The sequence below is a fragment of the Heptranchias perlo genome, unplaced genomic scaffold, assembly GCF_035084215.1.
Source record: "Heptranchias perlo isolate sHepPer1 unplaced genomic scaffold, sHepPer1.hap1 HAP1_SCAFFOLD_228, whole genome shotgun sequence".
NCBI classification, from domain to species: domain Eukaryota; kingdom Metazoa; phylum Chordata; class Chondrichthyes; order Hexanchiformes; family Hexanchidae; genus Heptranchias; species Heptranchias perlo.
Genome location: NW_027139242.1, coordinates 296,235 through 320,149, shown reverse-complemented (window position 1 = coordinate 320,149; position 23,915 = coordinate 296,235). Strand labels below are relative to the sequence as shown.

Below are 23,915 nucleotides of genomic sequence, written 5' to 3'. Positions count from 1 at the left end.
CTAATTAAACCTGTCTCATTACACAAGACAAGATCTAAAATAGCCTGTTCCCTGGTTGGTTCCTCAACGTATTGCTCTCGGAAACTGTCTCAAATTCATTCCATGAACTCGTCCAACAAACTACCTTTGCAAATTTGATTTGTCCAGTCTATATGAAGATTGAAGTCCCCCACGATTATTGCATTACCTTTGTTACAAGCTCCTCTTATCTCTTGATAAATACTCTGTCCAACAGTATATCTACTGTTCGGGGGCCTGTTACCCACTCCCACCGGTGTTTTCTGCCCCTTGTTATTTCTTATTTCCACCCAGACTGACTCTACTTCCCGATCTTCCGAGCCAAGATCCTTTCTCACTACTGTCCTTACCTCATCCTTTATCATCAGGATACCTCCCCCCCCCCCGCCCCCCCCACTCCCCTCCTTTTCCATTTTGTCCGTCTTTTCGAAACGTCAAGTACTCTGGAATATTTAGTTCCCAACCTTGGTCACCTTGCAACAACGTCTCAGTGATAGCTACTAGATCAAACCCTTTTATCTCTATTTGCACCATTTGTCTATCTTGTTCCCAATGCTTTGTGCATTGAGATAAAGAGCCTTTAATTTTAACTTATTACCATTTTTCCCTGATATAACCTTATTCGCTGATGCACTATTACCATTAAACTCTCTGTCCCTTCCCTCACACTCTGCTTATCTTTACCCAAATCACTACACTGCTCTCATGCCTTGACTTTTCTCTTTAGGTTTATAAATTTCCCCTCACCTGATCCCTCCCGGACCCCCTTTTATAGTTTAAAGCCCTACACTGGTCCCAGTCCGGTTTAAGTGGAGCCCGTCCCAATGGAACAGCTCCCTCTTTCCCCAGTACTGGTGCCAGTGCCCCGTGAATTGAAACCCCTGTCTCCCACACCACTCTTTGAGCCAAGCATTTAACTCTCTGATCTGTTTGTACCTATGTAAATTTGTGCGTTGCTCAGGTAGTAATCCAGAGATTATTACCTTTGAGGTTCTGCTTTTTAGTATAGACCCAAGCTCCTCAAACTCCCTCAGCAGAACCTCATTCTTAGTAACCAATGATATTGGTTACTAAGAACTATGTGGACCACGATAACTGGATCCTCCCCCTCACGCTCCAAGTTCTTTTCCAGCCGCGAGGAGATGTCCTTAACCCTGGCACCGGGCAGGCAACACAGCCTTTGGGACTCTCAGTCGTGTCTGCAGAGAACAGTATCTGTCCCCCAACTATACTATCCCCTACCACTACCACATTCCTTTTTACTCCCCCCACTTGAATGGCCTCCTGTACCATGGTGCCGTAGTCAGTTTGCCCATCCTCCCTGCAGCCTTTGTTCTCATCCACACAGAAAGCAAGTACCTCGTACCTGTTGGACAAGGTCACGGTCTGAGGCTCCTCCATCACTGTATCCTGGGTCCCCTTACCTGCTTGACTCGCAGTCTCATCTGCCTGTCCCTGACCACTGACCAACTCTAAACTACCACTTAACCGAAGGGGTGTGACTCCTGGATCAAAGTGTCCAGGTAACACTCTCCCTCTCTGATGCATCGCAATGTCTGCAGCTCGGGCTCCAGCTCAACGACTCTGAGCCGCAGTTCCTCGAGCTGCAGACACTTACTGCAGATGTGATTCCTGGGGGTCTCGCTGCTCTCCACAAACTCCCACATGCTGCAATTACAACACACCACCTGCCCTGCCATCCCAATCGAACCTTGCTTTATTTATCTAATTAGTTGAAGTTTTTATTCATTCGATTACTTTGTTTTATTGACAAATTAGATTATCTAGTTTAGGTTATTTATTTAATAAAGTTAAAATTTACCAGATCTTAGTTTAAACCACTGCCTTAGCTTTGAGAGCCAAAAAAGACAGTAATACTCAGAAACCAATCACCTACCTGCTGTGCTGTGACGTCACTACTTGATTATTTTTGTTTCTCTCTCCGATCTCCCCCGGTGGGGGGGGGTTCCCCACGGACACTCCCCCCGGTGGGGGGGGGTTCCCCACGGACACTGCCCCCGGTGGGGGGGGGTTCCCCACGGACACTGCCCCCGGTGGGGGGGGGGGTTCCCCCGCGGACTCTGCCCCCGGTGGGGGGGGGGGTTCCCCCGCGGACTCTGCCCCCGGTGGGGGGGGGGGTTCCCCACGGACACTGCCCCCGGTGGGGGGGGGGTTCCCCACGGACACTGCCCCCGGTGGGGGGGGGGGTTCCCCACGGACACTCCCCCCGGTGGGGGGGGGTTCCCCACGGACACTGCCCCCGGTGGGGGGGGGGGGTTCCCCCGCGGACTCTGCCCCCGGTGGGGGGGGGGGTTCCCCCGCGGACTCTGCCCCCGGTGGGGGGGGGGTTCCCCCGCGGACTCTGCCCCCGGTGGGGGGTTCCCCCGCGGACTCTGCCCCCGGTGGGGGGTTCCCCCGCGGACACTGCCCCCGGTGGGGGGGGGGGGTTCCCCCGCGGACACTGCCCCCGGTGGGGGGGGGGGGTTCCCCCGCGGACACTGCCCCCGGTGGGGGGGGGGTTCCCCCGCGGACACTGCCCCCGGTGGGGGGGGGGGGTTCCCCCGCGGACACTGCCCCCGGTGGGGGGGGGGTTCCCCCGCGGACTCGGTCCCCGGTGGGGGGGGGGGGCTTCCCCCGCGGACACGGTCCCCGGTGCTCTGCCCCCGGTGGGGGGTTCCCCCGTGGACTCGGCCCCCAGTCGGGGGGGGTTCCCCCGCGGACTCGGTCCCCGGTGGGGGGGGTTCCCCCGCGGACTCGGCCCCCGGTGGGGGGGGGGGTTCCCCCGCAGACTCTGCCCCCGGGGTGGGGGGGTTCCCCCCACGGACTCGGCCCCCCGGTAGGGGGTTCCCGCGGACTCGGCCCCCGGGGAGGGGATTCCATGCTTTCTCTCCACTCCCCTATATACTTGGCCGATTTCTAGTAGTTAGAAATTTAGCTTACCAGAAATTGACTGGGACAGTAATGTCTCTTCTGGTAAGGCGGAGAAGGGATTTCTAGAGTTAATGGAAGTCTGCTTGTAAAAGTGCCAACAAGGGGAGAAAACATCCTGGGATTGAGGAACAGGGAAGATGACATCTCCGACACAAATGTCTGTGCGGCTTTGAGTAGCAGTGATCAGAATGTGATCCCATTTGACGTTACAAGAATTGGAGAGGTTACTAAAACCCAATAAAAAAAATGACTCAATTACAAGAGGGCCAACTTTAAGTGCTTGAGAAGTGTTGTCAGAGTGTGCCTGGCAGGTTTGAATATGGCTTGGGGAGTGTCGGAACTGCTGTTAGTTCAAGGTTCTGATTCTGAATGCAGTGGACTAATGTGGAACCATGTGAAGCTATGTATGGCTGCAAATGAAAAATACATTATAATAGATATGTGTATAATGTGTTCTTTCTCGTTTGTGATTGTCATCCAGCAGTTTATAAACTGTATTTTAAAGCTATTGAACATTTGCTTCCTATCCACCTCCCCGACCCCCCCCCCCCCCCTGCCGCCCGCTCCACCTCCCCGACCCCCCCCCCCCCCCTGCCGCCCGCTCCACCTCCCCGACCCCCCCCCCCCCCCCGCCCGCTCCACCTCCCCGACCCCCCCCCCCCCCCCGCCCGCTCCACCTCCCCGACCCCCCCCCCCCCCCCCCCCCCCGCTCCACCTCCCCGACCCCCCCCCCCCGCCCGCTCCACCTCCCCGACCCCACCCCCCCCCGCCCGCTCCACCTCCCCGACCCCCCCCCCCCCCCGCCCGCTCCACCTCCCCGACCCCCCCCCCCCCGGCCGGTCCACCTCCCCGACCCCCCCCCCCCCCCGCCCGCTCCACCTCCCCGACCCCCCCCCCCCCCCCCGCCCGCTCCACCTCCCCGACCCCCCCCCCCGCCCGCTCCACCTCCCCGACCCCCCCCCTGCCCGCTCCACCTCCCCGACCCCCCCCCCCCCCGCCCGCTCCACCTCCCCGACCCCCCCCCCCCCCCCCGCCCGCTCCACCTCCCCGACCCCCCCCCCCGCCCGCTCCACCTCCCCGACCCCCCCCCCCCCCCGCCCGCTCCACCTCCCCGACCCCCCTCCCCCCCCCCGCCCGCTCCACCTTCCCCACCCCCCCCCCCACCCCCGGCCCGCTCCACCTCCCCAGTGTCTTGTATTGTGAGTCTGTAACTGAATGATAGGAGTTGGTGCCCTCATTGGTCTGGGCCTCCTGATACTGTCACGCCTAAGCTGGGAACTCGATGCCTGGTCAATCATGGCTGTAGAATTGTACCTAAGCACAGTGCCTCTCCTCTCCTCCACCCTTTTGCTTAGCCCTTGTAATTCTCATACTTGTGTGGGACACTTGTGTCTGTGTTGAACATCGTCCCGTCCTGTCCCGTCCCTCCATCGTTCAAACGTGTAATCATGATTGGTGAGTTAACGCAGGGCACCGAGTGCAGCAGGAGAGCATTGATTGGGTTTGAAAGGTCTGAAGATTGTTGGAGGAAGGGAAGAGTGAGGAGGTGAGGGGCACTGAGGTGTGGCACAACAGGATGGCAATTCCCAGCATCTAACTGTGTACTTGTGTTCTAGGTCAAACCTGCGTGGATATAAAGGATAACGTGGTGGATGAAGGCAAGTACTTCACTCCAAAGGGCAACGACCCATGCTTGAGTTGCACCTGCCACAACGGCGAGCCTGAGATGTGTGTAGCAGCTCTGTGCGAGCGGCCACAGGGCTGTCAGCACTACGAGAAGGACCCGAAGGAATGCTGCAAATTCACCTGCCTCGACCCAGGTAAAGCAGGTCAGGGCTAACATTGTCCTGCCCCGTCCCTCCATCGTTCAAACGTGTAATCATGATTGGTGAGTTAACGCAGGGCACCAAGTGCAGCAGGAGAGCATTGATTGGGTTTGAAAGGTCTGAAGATTGTTGGAGGAAGGGAAGAGTGAGGAGGTGAGGGGCACTGAGGTGTGGCACAACAGGATGGCAATTCCCAGCTTGGGTTTGCCATGTGCCTGAATCTATTTACCAACTGGAGGCAGCATATGTGTCAGTGGGAACGTAACCTCAAACGTGTCGCACCTGAAGAGGGAAGTGACTGCAGTGTAATCAGGTGTCAGCCTTGGCTCAGTGATAACACTCTCGCCTCTCAGTCAGAAGGTCATGGGTTCAAGTCCCACTCCAGACACTCGAACCCCTAATCCTATCTGACGCTCAGAGTGTAGTACTGAGGGAGAGCTGCACTGTCGGAGGTGCCGTCTTTTGGATGAGACATGAAGCCAAGGCCCTGTCTGCCCTCTCGTATAAGATCCCATGGCACGATTCGAAGAGCTGGGGGAGTTCTCCGGTGCCTGGCCAATATTAATCCCTCAACCAACATCACTAAAATAGAATATCCAGTCATTATCTCATTGCTGTTTGAGAGACTTTGCTGTGCACAAATTGGCTGCTGCGTTTCCTACATTACAACAGTGACTACACTTCAAAAAGTACTTCATTGGCTGTAAAGCGCTTTGGGACGTTGTAGAAATGCAAGCCTTTTTCTTTATTTCGGCCCACCCCCCCCTCCCGTTCTCCCCTGTGGCAAGGAGTTTGTGGTGGAGGTTGTATCACCGAGCATTGAAAGTGCTGCCCCTAAACTGCTCCTAACCATCCATTCAGCGCTAAGAGGACATTGTTCTCAGTTTAGAACGGGGTTGGGGAAGGAGGCGAGTCCAAGTGGGCAACTTTCTATAAGTGGCTATTTACTGGGCGAGATCAGTACTGACTTCTGTCAGAGTATCTAAGAGTATGAGACCGTGTCTGCGTGGAGCATGTGTTCAGTGTAACTGTCTTGCCCTATCCTCTGTGCCCACAGATGGCAGTGGTATTTTTGACTCGATGGCGAGTGGAATGCGTCTGATTGTAAGCTGTATCTCCTCCTTCCTTATCCTCTCACTGCTCCTCTTCATGGTCCACCGGTTACGACAGAGACGCAGAGAGCGCATCGAGTCTCTTATTGGGGGCAACTGTAAGTGTTGTATCACAAAGCAACTTTCCGAGTAGTGTTAGTGGCATCAAAGCACTTCGATTGATAATGAATTTCACCAGGACCCTGCCATGCTATGTCTGACAAGTACCATTCAGGAATTCCATCCAGTCCATTTTATACTGTATTTATGTACGGCAGTAGAAGTACTTCTATAATATATTCTGGGTCTTTGCTCTGATCCTGCCCTGTTTCTCCAGTTACTGGAGCAAGATATCGGACCAAAGCACATTGAGAGCTCCACGTGACCCTGGCAAGAGCAAGGATACCAGTCGTGACACTAGTGCTTTGATGACCGCCCTATATTACCGCTGTCAGAGGCACCTGCTGAATGCCCTCGAGAGGAAAATTTCAGGGACTCTGATGGGATTCTTGTGGTTGGAGGCAAGACTGTAAAGTAAATCAGGTGTCAGCTCCTACCTATCCGATTGCAGCCAGTGCATCTCCAGCAATGACTTTTCAACATCAGCTGTCATTTATATAGCATCTTTAATGTCAAAGAAGAGTCCCTAAGCACACTTCTTTTATTCGTTCATGGGATGTGGGCGTCGCTGGCAAGGCCAGCATTTATTGCCCATCCCTAGTTGCCCTTGAGAAGGTGGTGGTGAGCCGCCTTCTTGAACCGCTGCAGTCCATGTGGTGAAGGTTCTCCCACAGTGCTGTTAGGAAGGGAGTTCCAGGATTTTGACCCAGCGACGATGAAGGAACAGCGATATATTTCCAAGTCGGGATGGTGTGTGACTTGGAGGGGAACGTGCAGGTGGTGTTGTTCCCATGTGCCTGCTGCTCTTGTCCTTCTAGGTGGTAGAGGTTGCGGGTTTCGGAGGTGCTGTCGAAGAAGCCTTGGCGAGTTGCTGCAGTGCATCTTGTGGATGGTACACACTGCAGCCACTGTGCGCTGGCGGTGAAGGGAGTGAATGTTTAGGGTGGTGGATGGGGTGCCAATCAAGCAGGCTGCTTTGTCGAGCTTGAGTGTTGTTGGAGCTGCACTCATCCAGGCAAGTGGAGAGTATTCCATCACACCCCTGACTTGTGCCTTGTAGATGGTGGAAAGGCTTTGGGGAGTCGGGAGGTGAGTCACTTGCTGCAGAATACCCAGCCTCTGACCTGCTCTTGTAGCCACAGTATTTATATGGCTGGTCCAGTTAAGTTTCTGGTCAATGGTGACCCCCAGGATGTTGATGGTGGGGGATTCGGCGATGGTAATGCCATTGAATGTCAAGGGGAGGTGGTTAGACTCTCTCTTGTTGGAGATGGTTATTGCCTGGCACTTGTCTGGCACGAATGTTACTTGCCACTTATGAGCCCAAGCCTGGATGTTGTCCAGGCCTTGCTGCATGCGGGCACGGACTGCTTCATTATCTGAGGGGTTGCGAATGGAACTGAACACTGTGCAATCATCAGCAAACATCCCCATTTGTGACCTTATGATGGAGGGAAGGTCATTGATGAAGCAGCTGAAGATGGTTGGGCCGAGGACACTGCCCTGAGGAACTCCTGCAGCAGTGTCTTGGGGCTGAGATGATTGGCCTCCAACAACCACTACCATCTTCCTTTGTGCTAGGTATGACTCCAACCACTGGAGAGTTTTCCCCGATTCCCATTGACTTCAATTTTACGAGGGCTCCTTGGTGCCACACTCGGTCAAATGCTGCCTTGATGTCAAGGGCAGTCACTCTCGCCTCACCTCTGGAATTCAGCTCTTTTGTCCATGTTTGGACCAAGGCTGTAATGAGGTCTGGAGCCGAGTGGTCCTGGCGGAACCCAAACTGAGCATCAGTGAGCAGGTTATTGGTGCCGCTTGATAGCACTGTCGATGACACCTTCCATCACTTTGCTGATGATTGAGAGTAGACTGATGGGGTGGTAATTGGCCGGATTGGATTTGTCCTGCTTTTTGTGGACAGGACATACCTGGGCAATTTTTCACATTGTCAGGTGAATGCCAGTGTTGTAGCTGTACTGGAACAGCTTGGCTAGAGATGCAGCTAGTTCTGGAGCACAAGTCTTCAGCACTACAGCCAGGACATTGTCGGGGCCCATAGCCTTTGCTGTATCCCGTGCACTCAGCCGTTTCGTGATATCATGTGGAGTGAATCGAATTGGCTGAAGACTGGCTTCTGTGATGGTGGGAATATCGGGAGGAGGCCGAGATGGATCATCCACTCGGCACTTCTGGCTGAAGATGGTTGCAAACGTTTCAGCCTTGTCTTTTGCACTCGCATGCTGGACTCCGCCATCATTGAGGATGGGGATGTTTGCAGAGCCTCCTCCTCCCGTTAGTTGTTTAATTGTCCACCACCATTCACGACTGGATGTGGCAGGACTGCAGAGCTTTGATCTGATCCGTTGGTTGTGGAATCGCTTAGTTCTGTCTATAGCATGTTGCTTCCGCTGTTTAGCATGCATGTGGTCCTGGGTTGTAGCTTCACCAGGTTGGCACCTCATTTTTAGGTGCGCCTGGTGCTGCTCCTGGCATGCTCTTCCACACTCCTCATTGAACCAGGGTTGATCCCCTGGCTTGTTGGTAATGGTAGAGTGAGGAATATGCCGGGCCATGAGGTTACAGATTGTGCTGGAATACAATTCTGCTGCTGCTGCTGCTGATGGCCCTCAGCGCCTCATGGATGCCCAGTTTTGAGCTGTCAGATCTGTTCTGAATCTATCCCATTTAGCACGGTGGTAGTGCCACACAACACGTTGGATGGTGTCCTCAGTGCGAAGACGGGATTTCGTCTCCACGAGGACTGTGACATGGTCACTCCTACCGATACTGTCATGGACAGATGCATTTGCGACAGGTAGATTGGTGAGGACGAGGTCAAATAAGTTTTTCCCTCACCACCTGCCGCAGGCCCAGTCTTGCAGCTATGTCCTTCAGGACTCGGCCAGCTCGGTCAGTCGTGGTGCTACCGAGCCACTCTTGGTGATGGACATTGAAGTCCCCCACCCAGAGTACATTCTGTGCCCTTGCTACCCTCAGTGCTTCCTCCAAGTGGTGTTCAACATGGAGGAGGACTGATTGATGAGCTGAGGGAGGGCGGTTTCCTTGCCCATGTTTGACCTGACACCATGAGATTTCATGGGGTCCGGAGTCAATGTTGAGAACTCCCAGGGCCACTCCCTCCTGACTGTATATCACTGTACCGCCACCTCTGGTCGGTCTGTCCTGCCGGTGGGACATGACATGCCCAGGAATGGTGACGCGAGAGTCTGGGACATTGGCTGAAAGGTATGTTTCTGCGAGTATGGCTATATCAGGCTGTTGCTTGACTAGTCTGTGGGACAGCTCTCCCAATTTTGGCACAAGTCCCCAGATGTTAGTGAGGAGGACTTTGCAGGGTCGACTGGGCTTGGTTTGCCTTTGTCATGTTCGGGTGGTCCGTCCGGTTTTATTCTTCTTATGACTTTTTTTCAGTGAGATTGCACAACTGAGCGGCTTGCTCGGGCAATTAAGAATTTTTTTTTATTCGTTCATGGGATGTGGGCGTCGCTGGCGAGGCCGGCATTTATTGCCCTTGAGAGGGTGGTGGTGAGCCGCCTTCTTGAACCGCTGCAGTCCGTGTGGTGAAGGTTCTCCCACAGTGCTGTTCGGAAGGGAGTTTCAGGATTTTGACCCAGCGACGATGAAGGAACGGTGATATATTTCCAAGTCGGGATGGTGTGTGACTCGGAGGGGAACATGCAGGTGGTGTTGTTCCCATGTACCTGCTGCTCTTGTCCTTCTAGGTGGTAGAGGTTGCGGGTTTGGGAGGTGCTGTCGAAGAAGCCTTGGCGAGTTGCTGTAGTGCATCCTGTGGATGATACACACTGCAGCCACAATGCGCCGGTGATGAAGGGAGTGAATGTTTAGGGTGGTGGATGGGGTGCCAATCAAGCGGGCTGCTTTGTCCTGGATGGTGTCGAGCTTGTTGAGTGTTGTTGGAGCTGCAATCATCCAGGCAAGTGGAGAGTATTCCATCGCACTCCTGACTTGTGCCTTGTCGATGGTGGAAAGGCTTTGGGGAGTCAGGAGGTGAGTCACTCGCTGCAGAATACCCAGCCTCTGACCTGCTCTCGTAGCCACAGTATTTATATGGCTGGTCCAGTTAAGTTTCTGGTCAATGGTGACCCCCAGGATGTTGATGGTGGGGGATTCGGCGATGGTAATGCCGTTGAATGTCAAGGGGAGGTGGTTAGACTCTCTCTTGTTGGAGATGGTCATTGCCTGGCACTTGTCTGGCGCGAATGTTACTTGCCACTTATGAGCCCAAGCCTGGATGTTGTCCAGGTCTTGCTGCATACAGGCTCGGACTGCTTCATTATCTGAGGGGTTGTGAATGGAATTGAACACTGCAATCATCAGCAAACATCCCCATTTCTGAGCTTATGATGGACTGAAGGTCGTTGATGAAGCAGCTGAAGATGGTTGGGCCCAGGACACTGCCCTGAGGAACTCCTGCAGCAATGTCCTGGGGCTGAGATGATTGGCCTCCAACAACCACTACCATCTTCCTTTGTGCTAGGTATGACTCCAGCCACTGGAGAGTTTTCCCTCTGATTCCCATTGACTTCAATTTTACGAGGGCTCCTTGGTGCCACACTTGGTCAAATGCTGCCTTGATGTCAAGGGCAGTCGCTCTCACCTCACCTCTGGAATTCAGCTCTATTGTCCATGTTTGGACCAAGGCTGTAATGACATCTGGAGCAGAGTGGTCCTGGCGGAACCCAAACTGAGCATCGGTGAGCAGGTTATTGGTGAGTAAGTGCCGCTTGATAGCACTGTCAACGACACCTTCCATCACTTTGCTGATGATTGAGAGTAGACTGATGGGGCGGTAATTGGCCGGATTGGATTTGTCCTGCTTTTTGTGGACAGGACATACCTGGGTAATTTTCCACATTGTTGGGTGGATGCCAGTGTTGTAGCTGTTCTGGAGCTCAAGTCTTCAGCACTACAGCCGGGATGTTGTCGGGGCCCATTGCCTTTGCTGTATCCAGTGCACTCAGCCGTTTCTTGATGTCACATGGGGTGAATTGAATTGGCTGAAGACTGGCTTCTGTGATGGTCGGGATATCGGGAGGAGGTCGAGATGGATCATCTACTTGGCACTTCTGGCTGAAGATGGTTGCAAACCCTTCAGCCTTGTCTTTTGCACTCACGTGCTGGACTCCGCCATCATTGAGGATGGGGATGTTTGCAGTGCCTCCTCCTCCCGTTAGTTGTTTAATTGTCCACCACCATTCACGACTGGATGTGGCAGGACTGCAGAGCTTTGATCTGATCCGTTGGTTGTGGAGTCGCTTAGCTCTGTCTGTAGCATGTTGCTTCCGCTGTTTAGCATGCATGTAGTCCTGGGTTGTAGCTTCACCAGGTTGGCGCCTCATTTTTAGGTACGCCTGGTGCTGCTCCTGGCATGCTCTTCTACACTCCTCATTGAACCAGGGTCGATCCCCTGGCTTGTTGGTAATGGTAGAGTGAGGATTATGCCGGGCACCATGAGGCTACAGATTGTGCTGGAATACAATTCTGCTGCTGCTGATGGCCCACAGTGCCTCATGGATGCCCAGTTTTGAGCTGCTAGATCTGTTCTGATTCTATCCCATTTAGCATGGTGGTAGTGCCACACAACACGTTGGATGGTGTCCTCAGTGCGAAGACGGGACTTCGTCTCCACGAGGACTGTGCTGTGGTCACTCCTACCAATACTGTCATGGACAGATGCATTTGCGACAGGTAGATTGGTGAGGACGAGGTCAAGTAAGTTTTTTCCCTTGTGTTGGTTCACTCACCACCTGCGGCAGGCCCAGTCTTGCAGCTATGTCCTTCAGGACTCTGCCAGCTCGGTCAGTAGTGGTGCTACCGAGCCACTCTTGGTGATGGATGTTGAAGTCCCCCACCCAGAGTACATTCTGTGCCCTTGCTACCCTCAGTGCTTCCTCCAAGTGGTGCTCAACATGGAGGAGGACTGATTCATCAGCTGAGGGAGGGCGGTAGATGGTAATCAGCAGGAGGTTTCCTTGCCCATGTTTGACCTGATGCCATGAGATTTCATGGGGTCCCGAGTCAATGTTGAGGACTCCCAAGGCCACTCCCTCCTGACTGTATATCACTGTACCGCCACCTCTGGTGGGTCTGTCCTTCCGGTGGGACAGGACATACCCAGGGATGGTGACGCAAGAGTCTGGGATGTTGGCTGAAAGGTATGATTCTGTGAGTATGGCTATGTCAGGCTGTTGCTTGACTAGTCTATGGGACAGCTCTCCCAATTTTGGCACAAGTCCCCAGATGCTAGTGAGGAGGACTTTGCAGGGTCGACTGGGCTTGGTTTGTCTTTGTCGTGTCCGGTGCGTAGTGGTCCGATGCCGGGTGGTCCATCGGGTTTTATTCTTATTGTGACTTTTTTAGCAAGATTTTACAACTGAGTGGCTTGCTCGGCCATTTCAGAGGGCGATTAAGAATCAATCACATTGCTGTGGGTCTGGAGTCACATATAGGCCAGACCGGGTAAGGACGGCAGGTTTCCTTCCCTAAAGGACATTTGTGAACCAGATGGGTTTTTACGACAATCCAGTAGTTTCATGGCCACCATTACTGATACTGGTATTTTAATTCCAGATTTTATTTAATTAATTGATTTTGACTTCACAGAGTTGTATTCAAAATATGGACACTGATCCAATGAAGGAGATATTCGGAGGGTGACCAAATGTTTGGTCAAAGAGGTAGCTTTTACAGAGGGTCTTATGGGAGGAGAGAGGGGGGGGACTTTAGGGTGGGAATTCCAGAATGTGGGGCCCAGCTGGCTGAAGGCATAGCCACCAATGATGGGATGAACGGAGAGAGAGATGCACAATGCCGGAGTCAGGGGAACAGAGTTTTCTGGGGAGGGGGAGGGGGAGGTGGTTGTCGGGCTGGAGGAGGTTAGAGAGAAAGGCGCGAGGCCATGAAAGAATTTAAACATGAGCATGAGAATTTGCAATCTGAGGCGGTGTGGGACTGGGAGCCAAAGCAGGACAAGAGGGATGGGTGTGATGGGTGAACGGCACTTGGTGTAGGATAGGATATGGGCAGCAGAGTTTTGGATGAGCTAGTTTCCGGAGGGTGGGAGGCCAGCCAGGAGTGGATTGAAGGAATCCAGTCTGGAGATGACAATTGCATTGTGAGGGTTTAACCTGCAGATTGGCAGAGCCTGTGATGGTTGTGGGTGATATTATTGAGGTGGGAGTAGGTCATCTTAGTGGTGGAGAGGATATGGAGCTGGACATCTGTTCAGGGTCAAATAGGACAGCGAGCTTGCAATGAGCCTGATTCAGCTGATGGTGTTTGTGGCAGGGGCCAAATACATTGGCTTCAGTTTTCCTGATTTTTAACTGGAAGAAATTGTGGCTCATCCAGGACTGGATGTCGGACAAGCAGTCTGACGAGGGGTGGTGGGGAGGGGTGGTGGAGGGGTTGGGAGGAGTGGTGGAGGGGTTGAGTTGGGGTGGTGGAGGGGTTTGAGAGGGGTGGTGGAGGGTTTGAGAGGGGTAGTGGAGGGGTAGAGTTGGGGTGGTGGAGGGTTTGAGAGGGGTGGTGGAGGGGTAGAGTTGGGGTGGTGGAGGGTTTGAGAGGGGTGGTGGAGGGGTAGAGTTGGGGTGGTGGAGGGTTTGAGAGGGGTGGTGGAGGGGTAGAGTTGGGGTGGTGGAGGGGTTTGAGAGGGGTAGTGGAGGGGTAGAGTTGGGTGGTGGAGGGGTTGGGAGGGGTGGTGGAGGGGTAGAGTTGGGTGGTGGAGGGGTAGGGAGGGGTTTGAGAGGGGTGGTGGAGGGGTAGAGTTGGGTGGTGGAGGGGTTGGGAGGGGTAGTGGAGGGGTAGAGTTGGGTGGTGGAGGGGTTTGAGAGTTGGGTGGTGGAGGGGTTTGAGAGTTGGGTGGTGGAGGGGTTTGAGAGTTGGGTGGTGGAGGGGTTTGAGAGTTGGGTGGTGGAGGGGTTTGAGAGTTGGGTGGTGGAGGGGTTTGAGAGTTGGGTGGTGGAGGGGTTTGAGAGTTGGGTGGTGGAGGGGTTTGAGAGTTGGGTGGTGGAGGGGTTTGAGAGTTGGGTGGTGGAGGGGTTTGAGAGTTGGGTGGTGGAGGGGTTTGAGAGTTGGGTGGTGGAGGGGTTTGAGAGTTGGGTGGTGGAGGGGTTTGAGAGTTGGGTGGTGGAGGGGTTTGAGAGTTGGGTGGTGGAGGGGTAGAGTTGGGTGGTGGAGGGGTAGAGTTGGGTGGTGGAGGGGTAGAGTTGGGTGGTGGAGGGGTAGAGTTGGGTGTTGCCAGCGTGGATATGGAAGCTGACACTACATCACCGGATGATGTCGCCAAGGAGTAGTGTGTAGATGAGAATGAGGAGGGAGCCTAGGATGATCCTTGGTGAGCCGGAGATATTCTGGCAATAACTGGGCAAGAGTGGAACCAAGCAAGGGCAGTCCCAACAATGAAGGAGGACGGGATGGTGAAGAATAGCAGGAAGTGGTTGGAAATGTCAGTATTGAGACCAAAGGAGTAGAGAGGCCAGTGGAGATGGCGAGGCTGAGGGGATGGCCATGGATATGGGTTGGAGAGTTTATATGGAGGAGGGGGTTAAGGCACTGAATTCAGAAGTGAGTGGAAAAAGGGAGCTGAGATGAAGATTGAAATCACCGAGGATGAGGTTGTTCAGTGCAGGGGCTGAGGGAGAAAAGGAGGGAGGATATCTTGGAAAGAAACTCGGAGCGAGCCTTGGGAAGAGTGCAAGAGAAAGAGGTTTTTAAGAAGAAGTGAAGGGGTGGAACTGAAAGAGGCTCTCAAAGGAGGAGTAGGTGCCTGAGAGGGAGAGGAAGGTGTGACCTGGTATTAAGGGTCAGACTGCAGTGGCAGTCTGGGCAGGGCAGGTGATGGAAGGCATATCCTGGCAAGGAGGCTTCAGTAAGGGCAAGGTGTCGCCATCCATGGGGCAAGTTTCAGTCAAATCTAGGATGTCAGTGCAATCATCTGCAATAAGATCATGGAGGGGCAATGATTGTTTTGCTAGCAGAGTCTAATAAGTGGGACAGGAAGGAGGCTGGTGAAGTTAGCCCACAGCAGGCACACTGGGCAGGGTGGTTGGAGAGAGAGCAGGATGGGGCAGTTTTTTTTTATTCGTTCATGGGATGTGGGCGTCGCTGTCAAGGCCGGCATTTATTGCCCATCCCTAATTGCCCTCGAGAAGGTGGTGGTGAGCCGCCTTCTTGAACCGCTGCAGTCCGTGTGGTGACGGTTCTCCCACAGTGCTGTTAGGAAGGGAGTTCCAGGATTTTGACCCAGCGACAATGAAGGAACGGCGATATATTTCCAAGTCGGGATGGTGTGTGACTTGGAGGGGAACGTGCAGGTGGTGTTGTTTCCATGCGCCTGCTGCCCTTGTCCTTCTAGGTGGTAGAGGTCGCGGGTTTGGGAGGTGCTGTCGAAGAAGCTTAGGGTTGCTGCCGTAAGGAGGCAACGACAGGTGCCTTAAAGAACGCAGTGAGGCATGTCGGATAGCTGTGGGCTTATGCCAGAGTGATTCAATCCTGGGGTGGCAGCAGGAGAGTAGAAAGGTAGAGGGATAATATGTTGCTGGAGGGATCGTGGGGGCAAAGTACCTGATAGGGGGAGAAATGAAAGGTGGTATGGCAGGTGATGGGAGGGACAGGAGCGAAGGGCCCAAGAGAGACAGAGATAGAAGTAATGGGCTCTTCCTTCCATCCTTGCACAGAATTCCCCACGGATCCTACACTTGGTCCCCTCCGATGACACCCAGCTCGACCTCGACCTCTGGCCATACACTTGGGCAGCGTGAAACCTTGGTGTCTTATTTGTCCCAGAATTGAGTCTCAAACCCCGCATCCTATCCGTCACCAAGATTGCTTCCTTTCATTTCTGCAGGATTGATTGTCACTGCTCCCACTTTACCCCACTGCTGCCAAAACCCTTATCCATATGTTTGTCACCACAAGATTTGATTTCTCTAAAGTCCTCCTAGTTGACCTGCAATCCTCTTCACTCCATAAACTCCAGCTTGTTGAAAGCTCAGCTCCTGTCCCACCCACACAGCCATGCCTCTGTGTCCCCAACATGTTATATTTAAAATACTCATCCTCAACTACACAGCCTCACCCACTCAGTCCTCCTCCAGCACCGTGTCCGCTCCTGTTCCCTTTAGTACTCCCACTCTAGCTTTTTATGCATCACCATCCCTTCGCTCAACCATTGTAGCCTTCTACCACCTCAGCCCCATTCTCTGAGACTCCCTCCTGATCTTAATGATTTCTCGCTCCCAACATTTTAAAACTCCCCACCTCTGCCACCTATTTCTTTCTACACTCACAGAAGAGTCAGCTCCTGCCTCTTGCTTCCAGCCATTTTCGATATGTCTCTGGTTCCTCACTGTGCCCCACCAGGCTTCTTTCTGTTTTTGTACTTCTCATGCCAAGCAAGGATAAGTGAAGTTAATATTTCATACTCAGTGTGAGTGAAACGGCTCTCTAATCAATACAGATTGCCCTAATGATGAGGGGAGGCAGAGCTGTCTCCTAAACATTCACCTGACTCTCAGCTGAAAGGAAGAAGCATTGAGCAGAGTGAAGTGAAAGGTTTATTGAGTTCAGTTGTTAACAAAGTATTGTCTGCCCACGTTTCTACCTGTGGGCTGTGCTGACAGAGCCTGGTCTGGTGCTTGTAGTTGATTCTCTGGTTTTATTTTCACAGTGCATCACTTTAACCTGGCTCGAAGTAGAATGCCAGGCTTCGACTATGGCCCAGACAGTCTGGGGTCAGGCCTAACTCCTCTACATCTTTCTGACGATGGTGAGGGAGGAGCATTCCACTTCCATGATCCCCCACCTCCATACACAGCTTATAAATACCCAGACATACAGCATCCTGACGACCCACCACCTCCATATGAAGCGTCCATCAATCCAGACAGCATGCTTTGTGTCAGCCCAGGTGCGTCTAATTTCTACTCAACCTGTCTCTATAGAGTCTCAGCCCAATATTTACAACTGTGAGGGCTTGTAGTTGGAGTCCCAGTATTATAGTCACATGATCTGTAAAGAATGGCAAGAGAGGTTAATGAGACCCAAAGTTAGGGATGGGATGGAGAGGGGAAAATGGGACCGTTAGATAGGGAAGGGATGGTGAGATATTAAAGAGTACGGTGAGTGAGCAGGAGAGTGGGATTAGACTGGGTGTGATATTAAAGGGTACGGGGAGTGAGCAGGAGAGTGGGATTAGACTGGGTGTGATATTAAAGGGTACGGTGAGTGAGCAGGAGAGTGGGATTAGACTGGGTGTGATATTAAAGGGTACGGGGAGTGAGCAGGAGAGTGGGATTAGACTGGGTGTGATATTAAAGGGTACGGGGAGTGAGCAGGAGAGTGGGATTAGACTGGGTGTGATATTAAAGGGTACGGGGAGTGAGCAGGAGAGTGGGATTAGACTGGGTGTGATATTAAAGAGTACGGGGAGTGAGCAGGAGAGTGGGATTAGACTGGGTGGGATATTAAAGGGTACGGGGAGTGAGCAGGAGAGTGGGATTAGACTGGGTGTGATATTAAAGGGTACGGGGAGTGAGGGGGAGAGTGGGATTAGACTGGGTGTGATATTAAAGGGTACGGGGAGTGAGCAGGAGAGTGGGATTAGACTGGGTGTGATATTAAAGGGTACGGGGAGTGAGCAGGAGAGTGGGATTAGACTGGGTGTGATATTAAAGGGTACGGGGAGTGAGCAGGAGAGTGGGATTAGACTGGGTGTGATATTAAAGGGTACGGGGAGTGAGCAGGAGAGTGGGATTAGACTGGGTGTGATATTAAAGGGTACGGGGAGTGAGCAGGAGAGTGGGATTAGACTGGGTGTGATATTAAAGGGTACGGGGAGTGAGCAGGAGAGTGGGATTAGACTGGGTGTGATATTAAAGGGTACGGGGAGTGAGCAGGAGAGTGGGATTAGACTGGGTGTGATATTAAAGGGGACGGGGAGTGAGCAGGAGAGTGGGATTAGACTGGGTGTGATATTAAAGGGTACGGGGAGTGAGCAGGAGAGTGGGATTAGACTGGGTGTGATATTAAAGGGTACGGGGAGAGTGGGATTAGACTGGGTGGGATATTAAAGAGAATGGGGATTGAGCAGGAGAGTGGGATTAGACTGGGTGGGATATTAAAGGGTACGGGGAGTGAGCAGGAGAGTGGGATTAGACTGGGTGGGATATTAAAGGGTACGGGGAGTGAGGGGGAGAGTGGGATTAGACTGGGTGTGATATTAAAGGGTACGGGGAGTGAGGGGGAGAGTGGGATTAGACTGGGTGGGATATTGAAGGGTATGGGGAGTGAGCAGGAGAGTGGGATTAGACTGGGTGTGATATTAAAGGGGACGGGGAGTGAGCAGGAGAGTGGGATTAGACTGGGTGTGATATTAAAGGGTATGGGGAGTGAGGGGGGAGAGTGGGATTAGACTGGGTGGGATATTAAAGGGTACGGGGAGTGAGCAGGAGAGGGGGATTAGACTGGGTGCGATATTGAAGGGTACGGGGAGTGAGGGGGAGAGTGGGATTAGACTGGGTGGGATATTAAAGGGTACGGGGAGTGAGCAGGAGAGTGGGATTAGACTGGGTGCGATATTGAAGGGTACGGGGAGTGAGGGGGAGAGTGGGATTAGACTGGGTGGGATATTAAAGGGTACGGGGAGTGAGCAGGAGAGTGGGATTAGACTGGGTGTGATATTGAAGGGTACGGGGAGTGAGGGGGGAGAGGGGGATTAGACTGGGTGCGATATTGAAGGGTACGGGGAGTGAGGGGAGAGTGGGATTAGACTGGGTGGGATATTAAAGGGTACGGGGAGTGAGGGGGGAGAGTGGGATTAGACTGGGTGGGATATTAAAGGGTACGGGGAGTGAGGGGGAGAGTGGGATTAGACTGGGTGGGATATTAAAGGGTACGGGGAGTGAGCAGGAGAGTGGGATTAGACTGGGTGTGATATTAAAGGGTACGGGGAGTGAGGGGGGAGAGTGGGATTAGACTGGGTGGGATATTAAAGGGTACGGGGAGTGAGCAGGAGAGTGGGATTAGACTGGGTGTGATATTAAAGGGTACGGGGAGTGAGCAGGAGAGTGGGATTAGACTGGGTGTGATATTAAAGGGTACGGGGAGTGAGCAGGAGAGTGGGATTAGACTGGGTGTGATATTAAAGGGTACGGGGAGTGAGCAGGAGAGTGGGATTAGATTGGGTGTGATATTAAAGGGTACGGGGAGAGTGGGATTAGACTGGGTGGGATATTAAAGGGTACGGGGAGAGTGGGATTAGACTGGGTGGGATATTAAAGAGAATGGGGATTGAGCAGGAGAGTGGGATTAGACTGGGTGGGATATTAAAGGGTACGGGGAGTGAGCAGGAGAGTGGGATTAGACTGGGTGTGATATTAAAGGGTACGGGGAGTGAGGGGGGAGAGTGGGATTAGACTGGGTGGGATATTAAAGGGTACGGGGAGTGAGCAGGAGAGTGGGATTAGACTGGGTGTGATATTAAAGGGTACGGGGAGTGAGCAGGAGAGTGGGATTAGACTGGGTGTAATATTAAAGGGTACGGGGAGTGAGCAGGAGAGTGGGATTAGACTGGGTGTGATATTAAAGGGTACGGGGAGTGAGGGGGGAGAGTGGGATTAGACTGGGTGGGATATTAAAGGGTACGGGGAGTGAGCAGGAGAGTGGGATTAGACTGGGTGGGATATTAAAGGGTACGGGGAGTGAGGGGGGAGAGTGGGATTAGACTGGGTGGGATATTAAAGGGTACGGGGAGTGAGCAGGAGAGTGGGATTAGACTGGGTGTGATATTAAAGGGTACGGGGAGTGAGCAGGAGAGTGGGATTAGACTGGGTGTGATATTAAAGGGTACGGGGAGTGAGCAGGAGAGTGGGATTAGACTGGGTGTGATATTAAAGGGTACGGGGAGTGAGCAGGAGAGTGGGATTAGACTGGGTGGGATATTAAAGGGTACGGGGAGTGAGCAGGAGAGTGGGATTGGACTGGGTGGGATATTAAAGGGTACGGGGAGTGAGCAGGAGAGTGGGATTAGACTGGGTGTGATATTGAAGGGTACGGGGAGTGAGCAGGAGAGTGGGATTAGACTGGGTGGGATATTAAAGGGTACGGGGAGTGAGCAGGAGAGTGGGATTAGACTGGGTGTGATATTAAAGGGTACGGGGAGTGAGCAGGAGAGTGGGATTAGACTGGGTGGGATATTAAAGGGTACGGGGAGTGAGCAGGAGAGTGGGATTAGATTGGGTGTGATATTAAAGGGTACGGGGAGTGAGCAGGAGAGTGGGATTAGACTGGGTGGGATATTAAAGGGTACGGGGAGTGAGGGGGAGAGTGGGATTAGACTGGGTGTGATATTAAAGGGTATGGGGAGTGAGGGGGAGAGTGGGATTAGACTGGGTGTGATATTAAAGGGTACGGGGAGTGAGCAGGAGAGTGGGATTAGACTGGGTGTGATATTAAAGGGTACGGGGAGTGAGGGGGAGAGTGGGATTAGACTGGGTGTGATATTAAAGGGTACGGGGAGTGAGCAGGAGAGTGGGATTAGACTGGGTGCGATATTGAAGGGTACGGGGAGTGAGGGGGAGAGTGGGATTAGACTGGGTGGGATATTAAAGGGTACGGGGAGTGAGCAGGAGAGTGGGATTAGACTGGGTGCGATATTGAAGGGTACGGGGAGTGAGGGGAGAGTGGGATTAGACTGGGTGGGATATTAAAGGGTACGTGGAGTGAGGGGGAGAGTGGGATTAGACTGGGTGGGATATTAAAGGGTACGGGGAGTGAGGGGGAGAGTGGGATTAGACTGGGTGTGATATTAAAGAGTACGGGGAGTGAGCAGGAGAGTGGGATTAGACTGGGTGGGATATTAAAGAGTACGGGGAGTGAGCAGGAGAGTGGGATTAGACTGGGTGTGATATTAAAGGGTACGGGGAGTGAGGGGGGAGAGTGGGATTAGACTGGGTGGGATATTAAAGAGTACGGGGAGTGAGCAGGAGAGTGGGATTAGACTGGGTGGGATATTAAAGGGGACGGGGAGTGAGCAGGAGAGTGGGATTAGACTGGGTGGGATATTAAAGGGTACGGGGAGTGAGCAGGAGAGTGGGATTAGGCTGGGTGTGATATTAAAGGGTACGGGGAGTGAGGGGAGAGTGGGATTAGACTGGGTGGGATATTAAAGGGGACGGGGAGTGAGCAGGAGAGTGGGATTAGACTGGGTGGGATATTAAAGGGTACGGGGAGTGAGGGGGAGAGTGGGATTAGACTGGGTGGGATATTAAAGAGTACGGGGAGTGAGCAGGAGAGTGGGATTAGACTGGGTGGGATATTAAAGGGTACGGGGAGTGAGCAGGAGAGTGGGATTAGACTGGGTGTGATATTAAAGGGTACGGGGAGTGAGGGGAGAGTGGGATTAGACTGGGTGGGATATTAAAGGGGACGGGGAGTGAGCAGGAGAGTGGGATTAGACTGGGTGGGATATTGAAGGGTACGGGGAGTGAGGGGGAGAGTGGGATTAGACTGGGTGGGATATTAAAGAGTACGGGGAGTGAGCAGGAGAGTGGGATTAGACTGGGTGGGATATTAAAGGGGACGGGGAGTGAGCAGGAGAGTGGGATTAGACTGGGTGGGATATTAAAGGGTACGGGGAGTGAGCAGGAGAGTGGGATTAGACTGGGTGTGATATTAAAGGGTACGGGGAGTGAGGGGGAGAGTGGGATTAGACTGGGTGTGATATTAAAGAGTACGGGGAGTGAGCAGGAGAGTGGGATTAGACTGGGTGGGATATTGAAGGGTACGGGGAGTGAGCAGGAGAGTGGGATTAGACTGGGTGGGATATTAAAGGGTACGGGGAGTGAGCAGGAGAGTGGGATTAGACTGGGTGTGATATTGAAGGGTACGGGGAGTGAGCAGGAGAGTGGGATTAGACTGGGTGTGATATTGAAGGGTACGGGGAGTGAGGGGGAGAGTGGAATTAGACTCGGGGGAATTCTGTGGGGATTCTATCCAGGAACATTGTATGATGAACAGAAACGCCACACATACAGGATATCTGAAATAATCAGGGAGTGAGTTACATGCGTCCAAAGAAAAAAATTAAGTTTGCGTTTCAGGTCATACTGTTGACCTGTTTCCCCTCTCTTTGTTTCTGCCAGCAGGGTTTGTTCCAATCCTGCATCACTTGGCATTTGCCAAAGACACTCAGTTGATAGCCCATGAAGGGGTGAGGGAAATGCATGCAGCAGGAATCCACAGCAGCCTGTGAGCTGTGCTCTCAGTAAAGTCTGGTATTCCCGTCGTGCTGCATTTTTTGGTTCAATACAGAAAATGAACTGAAATGTGTTTTGACCTTTTAGATGGAGGTCGTGTGCTGGTAATGGAGCCGAGCAGCCAGCTTCCCACGGCAGAGGGTGATGTTGGAGAGCAGGCAGAGGCCGGAGACTTCACTCTTGCAGCTGTGACAGAGGAGCTGGAGGACTCAGCAGACAGCAGTACCTTGCTAGTGCCGCATGAGACATGCTCAGAGAGCACAGCACTGAGGCGCAGCAGTCACTCCTCAGTAAATACTGTTGTATAAATAGAAAGGGAGGGGGTTATCATTGTTTTTGGAATTGGAGCAGATGTTTGCACAGTGCTGTACAGACAAATACCAGTCAGATGACTAAACAAGGCTTTAGTTCTGGTTTCCAGCAGTCAGATTTGCTGTTTCGATGAACGAGTTGATTCTTTGTGTATATATTGATCGTGGAATGTGGCACCTTTCCCTGGAGACGGGTACAGTAGGACTTTAGGAAACTTATGGGCAGCTGGTTTTTGTGTTTTTTTTTATAGACTGCATATGAATGCAAGGCTCTTGGAATCGAGGGGCTGGAACAGACTTGAGGGGTTGGTGGTTCTGCATGCTGAATATATACTAACATCACAGAGCTCACAGACCGGGAACTGCCGAGGTCCCTCCTTGGAAAGAGCTGAGTGATATGTCTAGAGGTACAGAACTGCGATCACTGTCGCCATGCAGTACTGTCACTGGAGTGCAGTAATGTTGGGAGTGATATTTTCATACTTTGTCCATTTGAACTGTGACAAGCGGCCAGCAAGTCAGCTCTGGACTCTGTCGGAGAGCATTCTGAGCTGAGCAATACTCGGGTGAAGCATGGGTGGGTGTATATGTCACTGGGTGGGGAGGGGGGGGTTACAGGCTCTGTCACAGGGGGGAGGAGGGGCTTACAGGATCTGTCACTGGTGGGGGGAGGGGGTTACAGGCTCTGTCACTGCGGGGGGGAGGGGGTTACAGGCTCTGTCACTGCGGGGGGGAGGGGGTTACAGGCTCTGTCACTGCGGGGGGGAGGGGGTTACAGGCTCTGTCACTGCGGGGGGGAGGGGGTTACAGGCTCTGTCACTGCGGGGGGGAGGGGGTTACAGGCTCTGTCACTGCGGGGGGGAGGGGGTTACAGGCTCTGTCACTGCGGGGGGGAGGGGGTTACAGGCTCTGTCACTGCGGGGGGGAGGGGGTTACAGGCTCTGTCACTGCGGGGGGGAGGGGGTTACAGGCTCTGTCACTGGGGGGGGGAGGGGGTCACTGGGTCTGTCACTGTGGGGGGAGGGGGTCACTGGGTCTGTCACTGTGGGGGGAGGGGGTCACTGGGTCTGTCACTGTGGGGGGAGGGGGTCACTGGGTCTGTCACTGTGGGGGGAGGGGGTCACTGGGTCTGTCACTGTGGGGGGAGGGGGTCACTGGGTCTGTCACTGGGGGGAGGGGGTTACTGGGTCTGTCACTGTGGGGGGAGGGGGTTACTGGGTCTGTCACTGGGGGGGGGGAGGGGGTTACAGGCTCTGTCACTGGGGGGGGGAGGGGGTTACAGGGTCTGTCACTGGGGGGGGGAGGGGGTTACAGGGT

At 53.4% G+C, this 23,915-nt stretch overlaps 1 protein-coding gene across 3 annotated transcripts in view; it reads left to right on the top strand.

Annotated features, from left to right (window-relative positions):
- dgcr2 (DiGeorge syndrome critical region gene 2) overlaps positions 1-23,192 on the top strand; it is a 79,827-nt gene extending 56,635 nt beyond the window's left edge. For all 3 annotated transcript variants that reach the window (XM_067978119.1, XM_067978117.1, XM_067978118.1), the window contains 4 exons: positions 4,566-4,769; positions 5,833-5,985; positions 16,701-16,940; positions 22,375-23,192. In XM_067978119.1, coding sequence (XP_067834220.1) covers positions 4,566-4,769; positions 5,833-5,985; positions 16,701-16,940; positions 22,375-22,595 — 818 coding nt within the window. In that variant the 3' untranslated portion in view covers positions 22,596-23,192. The remainder of the gene's footprint in view (positions 1-4,565; positions 4,770-5,832; positions 5,986-16,700; positions 16,941-22,374) is intronic.
- Positions 23,193-23,915: the final 723 nt, after the last annotated feature.